At 51.6% G+C, this 7,430-nt stretch overlaps 1 protein-coding gene across 1 annotated transcript; it reads right to left on the bottom strand.

The window, feature by feature from the left end:
• Nucleotides 1-264: 264 nt before the first annotated feature.
• On the bottom strand, nt 265-2,031 carry LOC145401045 (uncharacterized). The gene has a single exon (XM_080273424.1). The coding sequence runs from the start codon at nt 2,029-2,031 to the stop codon at nt 265-267; it is 1,767 nt and encodes a 588-aa protein (XP_080129550.1).
• Between the last annotated feature and the right edge of the window lie 5,399 nt (nt 2,032-7,430).

Genomic DNA, 7,430 nt, shown 5'->3' with positions numbered 1-7,430 from the left:
TTGCTGCAGTGTGGGCTCTAGGAACGTCAGGATTTGGATAGGGGGAGGTTTGCCCTAAGGCAGGATGTGACTGGGCAGCAGAGGAGGTAGTGGAGCAGTGGGTAAGGGATGCCGGCTTGGCAGTGCTCGCATTCTGTTGGAGGGGGGGTCGCTTACTGTGTCTAATTCAGAGAGGCTGGGATATCCCAGTCTGAGGCAGCGGAGGTGAGTGAGTAGCAGATTATCTTTTGGCAGAGGCGGTTTGAGTGGCGCGTATTGTGTGGCCTAAGCAAACCACGTTGCAGAAGGGGAGCCGAGTCGTACTTGTTGTCTGTGATCTTCTCTGCTGCGGGCTGCTGCTTGGTGTTGAATTATTTTCTTGATGCTGGAAAAGCTCAGTGCTATCTCTATGTCAACGCTGGGGCGTAATGGTGCCTGTCTCGCAGCAGCATCTGCCTTTTCATTTCCCCTGATGCCCGCATGACTGGAGATCCAATGTAAAGTGACTGATCCCCCTGCATCCTGTATTCGTTGGGTGGTGGCAAGTACGTCTGTGATAATGAACGTGTTATCAGTGGGAAGAGGCTGTCTAAGGGTATGGATGGCTGCCATAGAGTCAATGATGATGGTGGATGAAGGGTTTTGGAGCAGGGTGTCCTTTAGTGCAGCCACTATTGCCACCAGTTCAGTTTGTAGTGTGGAGGCCCCGTTGGTTAGACGGAATCCCTGTGCTCGTTGTTCACAGACAAAGGCTGCAGCAGCTCGACCATCAGAGACAGGGCCATCGGTATAATAAGTGACTACATCCTCTGGGGTGATGGTGTGGATGCGCTGTAGGGCTTCTTGGTGGAGTTGCTGGGTGGGAGTGTGTGATTTAGGAGGTGGATTGGTGATGAATGTATTGCATAGAGGGGGGTCCCATGAGGCCTGGGGGCGACAGTGGGGGGGCAAGAGAGTCAGGAGCTTGATTATGTATGAGGATGTCTTGAGGGCATGGATGGCTCTGGCTGTGCTGTGGAGCCAGCTGCCTGTGAGTATATCAGGGTGGAGGTCTATTGATGTTTTGATTCGCGATAAGAGGGGGAGCGGAGATGCACTGCGGGCTAGTTTGGTGGCAAGGGTAGCAACACGAGTTTTGATGCAGAGGTCGAGGCTTATGAGGTCACACTCGAAGCCAGACAATATCCTCATGGCTTCATTCTGTATGACCTCTAGCTTTTGGGATTGTCCTGGATCGATGGTCGGGAGAACAGGTGCGGAGTAGTCAACGGCTGATCTGATAGTCTGCATGTAAAAGAGGCGGAGGACCTTAAAGGTGGCTCCTCCCGCTTTACCCGCTAGAGCTCTGAGTGCTGAGATCCGGGTTTTGGTCTTATCTCTCAGGCATGCAACTTCGGGTCTGAAAGAGAGGTGGGAATTGATGATCACGCTCAGGTATTTGTGTGTAGTTACATATGCAATGGGCGTTTGACCGAGGCTCAGTTGATTGATAGGAGGTCTGATGCCGATAGGAAGGACCTTTGTTTTTGAGACGTTAATTTTGAGGCCGAGTTCTTGGCACACTGAGTGTAATTTAGGGAGGGTTTTCTGAGCTTGAGAATGGTAAGGGCCTCTATGGATGGCGAGGGCTAGATCGTCGGCATAACTCGTTAGTCTGATCCTGGGTCCTAAGTCGATATGTAGGAAGCACTCCACAAGGGCATTGAACAGGGTTGGACTGAGAATACTGCCTTGTTGAGTGCCATTTTGGTGTTTGTGGGGGGAAGAAGTGAATCCATGGAAGCGAACAGCAGCTTCACGATCTCGGAAGAAGTCCTCGAGCCAGCAAAGAAGGCGACCCCTCACACCCCTGCGTGCCAGGGTTGCAAGGATAGCCTCTGGGCATGCTAGTTCGAAAGATTTGTCGAGATCTATGAAGACAGCTGGACATTTGCCTCCTCGGAATTCAGACAGGGAGGAGCTGAGGCATTCTGAGGCACCTATGCCCTTAATGCAGGCAAAGATGTGGCTGTGTGGGGGAGGTAGTGACCATGTCAGACGGTGGAGAACCATCCGTTCAGCAATTTTGCCGAGACAACTGAGAAGGGAGATAGGACAGGGGTTGTTGGGGTCGTTTTGTTAGGGATGGGATGGATCACAGCACGCTTCCACTGCGAGGGTACACGGCCGAGGGTCCAGGAGTGGTTGAGCAGGTCGAGGAAGGACTTCTCAGCCACTGGACCTGCATGTGAAAGCATGGTGTAAGTAATCCAGTCTGAACCTGGAGCGGTGTCGGTGCTAGTTTTGTAGGTGTTCATTAGCTCGTGTATGGTGAAAAGGCAGTCTGTCTCGGCTGGGGTGTTTTTACTAGTGTGGATCAGTGTGCTCTGTGTTGGTGTAGGTCTTCTTGTTTGCGTCTGGTGGAGAGTGGGAGTTGCTGGGGGGAAGTTCTGAGGGCAAAGGCCTCAGCCATGTCCTCAGCCTTCCCACGGAGGTCGGTGTGGGTCGGGGGGCGGGCAGTTGTAGGGCAAGAGACTACTTTTAGTTTCCTCCAAGTAGACCCAAGATTGGTGTCAGCCCCCAGAGATTGGCACCACTCCAGCCATTTTTGCTCTTTTATGCTGTTCTTCTCTGCTATAAAGTGCCTGATAACACTCTGGAGATATCTTAGTGCATCGGGGGTGGGGGTGGAGCGGTGGATCTTTTTAGCCCTGTTTAGTTGGTGGTTGAGTTCTTTGACTCTAGGGCTATAATACCAATGGTCTTTGTGGTAGTGTTTTGGAGGACCGGTGTTGGGGATTGCTGTGTTTGCTGCGGCCTGGAAAGCCTCAGTGATTTGGTTGGCGTGGCTGGCGAGGTCAGGTGAGGGGCCTAGGGTAGGCAGGTGGTGGTCCAGGGTGATTGTAAATAAACCCCAGTTTGCTCGTTTCGTGTTCCATCTTGCGGGGGGGTTTGGGAGAGGAGTGATTCCTAGGGAGCAGAGGATGGCGTGGTGATCTGATGTTAAGGTGGGGTGGATCTCCCAAGTGGATTGAGGAGCGAGGGTGGAGGAAACAAGGGAGAGATCCAGCCTACCTCCCTGTAGGTGTGTAGGGGTGTTGGTGTTATTGAGGAGGGATATGGTCGGGGTTTCTTCGAGAACTAGAGCTATGTGGCATCCTGTTGGGTTGGCTGGACTGCGGGATCCGAGGCACATGTGGTGGGCATTCATGTCCCCCCCTTAAATATTTCTTCTGATTATGATAGGGAGAAAAGCTCCCCAAGGTGTAGGTCGGCTGTTGGCGAACGATAGACGTTGAAAATTTTTAGGTTTCTGTTCGCCAAGGTAAGTTCTACTCCCTGAATTTCAGCTCTGGATCTGCAGTCTGGGAGGGAGTCGATGCCTATTGCAGGGATGTGGTTTTTGACAAGGATGGCACAGCCTCGGGGACTGCCGCGAGCACTGGAAAGAAGGAGGGGGGTGAAACCCCGCAACCGCAGTGGTTGGCGCTTATTGAAGAGAGTTTCCTGCAGGAGGAAGACGTCGATGTTGTCTCTGTGGGCAGCCTCCTCGAGCAGGGAACGTTTTGCAGAGGCACCGTTGTTGTTCCACTGCAGTATGCAAAGAGATGTGGGAGGGGAGTTGATTTGCTGTGAGGTAGAGGGGTGGCTTGCAGTGCTCAGGTCCTTTCAGCTGGTGGAGTGGATGTGGGGAGTGGTGATCTGGATCGAGGTCTCCCTCTCTCCCCGGAGGGGGAGTGTTGACGGTGACTGGGGGCTCCTGCATGTTTGCTCAGGTGTTCTTGAGACCTGACGATGGAGATGGAGAGGCTTCTGTTTCTGGGGTCCTGTGATGTAAGTGTTGCACGGGATCGTGAGTTTTGGTAGCGTCGGTGACGTGGTTGATGGGCGGTGGCTGGGTTGGATGGAGGTGATGGGGGTTGGAGTGGCACCTGTGGTGTGTGGGTGGCTGGGGGCAGATCTTCGGGGGTGGTGTTGGTCCAATCTGGATGCTCGATCCATTGTTGTATAGCTTGGTGAGTTACCTGGAGGACGGGTTTGGGGTCGACCTGTTGTCCCAGGATCCTTCCGAGTTCCTCTGCTACTGTAGTGCATAGATGGCGGCTTAGGGATCTGAAGTCCTCTATGCTGATGGTGGCATGGCCTGGGAGAGGAGTGGTGTCTGGTGAGGTTTGGGTGGAGGAATCTAGGTTGGTCTGTGTGCTGGAGTCGGTGTGTTGTGGGGTGGGGGTAGGGTGGCGAGGTGGCTGCGGAGTTGAAGTGCGTGATTGGCGAGGTGGGTTCCCCCGGGGGTGGGGAGCCACCGGGGGGGATGGAGTGGAGGAACGTAGGGGGTGGGCTGTGAACGAGAGGGAGGGATAGGCGAGGGTTGGGTGGTGTCGGGGGGCACGCCCCAAGCGCTGGTAGTAGGAGGAGCTAGGGGTGCAGGGAGGTGACCTTGGACCTAACGCGTCTCCCTTTCTATCCCCCACTGCACACGTTCCTTCCTGCCAGGACAAACCTTGTCCCAAGCATGGTGCTTCCCGCCGCAGTTTGGGCAACGTGCAGCGACCGGCTGCTGGGCCTTGAATTTGTCTAGGCAGTCCCGGGTGGCATGGCGGCCGCTGCACATGGCGCAAACCAGGCGGCGGGAGCACCATGATTGGTGATGTCCATACTGCTGGCAATTGAAGCAGCGGAGGGACTCTGGGATATAGGGACGTAGGTGGTATGAGTCCCATCGTCCTAGGACAAGAAGTGGAGGGACAGTTCCCCTGATAGCGACAATAACTTGCCTGTATTTTGTCCCTGTACGTTGCATCGCTGGGCAGTTTCGACTGAGTTGTGGTCTAGGACTGCCTCTATGGGAAAATTTGTTGGATATTTAGTGAGGACAAATTTGTGCAGGGTGAGGTTAGGGTCTCGTCTCTGAATGCTAATGGGTTTTCCGGCAACAGTGGCCAGAGTGTGGAGAATGTCGTGAGAGGCATCATCAAGGGGAACAGTGGCAGTGTCCTGACTTTTGAGCTGAACCATCTTGAACTTCAGGGAAGGGTGTGCTGCTGCAATGGCGTTGGTGATGTCATACGTGGAGGAAAAATTCTCATTGGGAGTGATGATGAAGGCTGGGTACTGATGAGGAGGCTGAGGAGTGGCAGGAGGGGGCGGCATCCGCAGGCGTGTGGAGGCCCGGGGGTGGGGGTGTGAGGGTGGTGAGGTGCGGTTGTGGAGCTCAGAGGATGAGGAAGTGGGGGGCCCGAGGGGGCACGTGGTCTTGGCAGCAGAGCAGCGTTTCTTTAGTACCAGAGTGAAGCCATCGGCATCGTCAGTGGGTTGAGCAGAGTCTAAGGCGGTGGTCTCGGAGGCCCTGGGGGTGTGGCTTGGGTCTTGCGCTGGATTGCAAGTTATAGCAGAGGCAGAGGCACGATCCACTTTGTCAGAGTCTAGGTCAGTATCCATAGCCGGGGTAGTCGAAAAAATCGTCTGGATCATAGTCTGGACCAGTGAGACGGGGTTTCTTGGCCTGGGATGTCTTAGGGGGAGACGTCAGAGCAGTCTTGGGTGGAGGCTCCATGCTACAGACACACAGACATGCAGACACAGAGCTTGAAAAATAAAAGTAAAATAAAAGTGAAAAAATAAATAAATAAATGAAATAAAATAATGGGGTGGGCAAAAGGGGATAGGTAAAGGGATAGGAGAACTGAAAAAATAACAAAAGCCAAAAAGGAGCGAGAGAGAGAGAGAGAGAGAGAGGTAGAAAGAAAGGAAAGAAAGGAAAAAAAGAAAAAACGAAAAAAAAAATGCAAACTCTCCTGCGGTTCCCCATAGTGAAGGGGCCTAAACTCCCCACCCTCTAGAGGGCGTCGAAGAAGACCCCGTCACTGCCACGTGAGGGACTTACCTAACCTAGCCCTAACAGTGCCAACCCTTGCCGCCTTCTATAACCAGGCCTCTAAGGCCCCCCTCATGGAGATACCCTAACGGTATTCCTTCAGGGTTCAGCGTCGTACCACGGCAGGGACTCTAAGGTGGCAGCCGAAGAGTAGCTGAAAAGGAAGAGAAAGGGAAAAATAAAACTGAAAAGAAAGAGAGGGGGATTAACGATTGGAGCCAAGACTGACTCAAAAAGCTCTGTGAGATGCGAGGGTGAAGTGGCTGAGAAAGTCTATGGAGGCTGGAACCCACGGTTCACTATGGCGGAGGAGATGTTGCCTGTTGAAAAGCAGGGCTAAGTATGTGAGTGTATATGAATGAGATGAAGGGGGGAGGAGGGGAAAACCAAGGACATAATTATATAGGGGGACAAGGTGCACTCGTAAAAGAGAGAGGGCAGATGACAAGATGTCATGGAGGGGGTACGAAGAATTACCTAATCGACAGTCAGTTTCCGAGTCGGAACAAAGTGAGCAAATCAGCGCCAAATCGGCACATTTAACTGCAAAATATTATGACATATTTTACCGCCATACTTCATGCAAATCCCGTTGTGTTAATTTTAGTCCACATTGTGTTTAAATCATCTTTGAACATTGCCCCTAGTGCGAATTTTCAGGTGAAGACTCTTTATATGTTATGGTTTAATAATTCCAAATGGGTAGCTGACTGAGAAGCTTCCGCCCGTCAGCGCCAGGGTTAGAATCCTGGTGCGGGCAGCTGGCGTCACTCGGCTCAGGTGTCCATTCACCCTTTGTGGGTTGGTGGGTAAAATAAGTACCAAGGGTAACACCTACGGAAGGAAACTGGTAACTTGCATAATGCAGTGGCCTCGTAGCCTATCCCAGGAATTTGGGTGAGTTACCTACCAGACTCAAAGGCCTATGTTACGAAGATGAGTACCGCGGCTAAGCGCCTCATGGCGTCTGTTTCCTCACATTAAAAACAAGACCGAAATATGCATGAAAGTATTGCAGGAAGTATTTATGATTATTACAGAACTGTTTTTATGAAATGCACACACAAATATAGGCCTACACGCATGGGCCTTGGCGAATCCTGGGGGGAAGGGTGTTGTAGCATTCTTTCTTCATATATTGTTTAAGAGTCTAAAAAGTATGAAAAGGGAAAAACTGAAACATTTCAATGCATACTACAGCCTTGTGTACCCATCTCTATTTCCTGAAGGAGAACATGCAGTCTTCACCTTGACAGAAAGAATACGTCCTGAGACCAGATTCTCATCAAAAGTTAAACAAGTTTGGCTGTAATTCATATTATGAGATTGGTGTGAAGGTGTATGATGATAAAGATGCCATATTTTTCAGTTAACGACACCGATTGGGTAAGTGACGGCAGATTAAGGCATCTGGCGATACCCAGATAGCCAGATAAATAGAAATTACATTCTAGATGCTCAGGCATGGGTGTAGCACACAGCTAAGTATGAGCAAGACAAAATTTTGAGTAAACTGTATGTTCTCATATCCTTATGCATGCAACAAAATGAAATGAAAAATGTCAGTGTGTGTGTGTGTGTGTGTGTGTGTGTGTGT

This window comes from Coenobita brevimanus, chromosome 6 (genome assembly GCF_032717465.1).
Source record: "Coenobita brevimanus isolate Jiangsu-jjx chromosome 6, ASM3271746v2, whole genome shotgun sequence".
In the NCBI taxonomy this organism is placed as follows: domain Eukaryota; kingdom Metazoa; phylum Arthropoda; class Malacostraca; order Decapoda; family Coenobitidae; genus Coenobita; species Coenobita brevimanus.
This window is presented reverse-complemented; position numbering and strand designations above follow the sequence as displayed.

What these genes read in the sequence shown, in the direction of transcription:
- LOC145401045 (XM_080273424.1), bottom strand. Translation starts at nt 2,031, where the DNA reads ATGGTTCTCCACCGTCTGACATGGTCACTACCTCCCCCACACAGCCAC.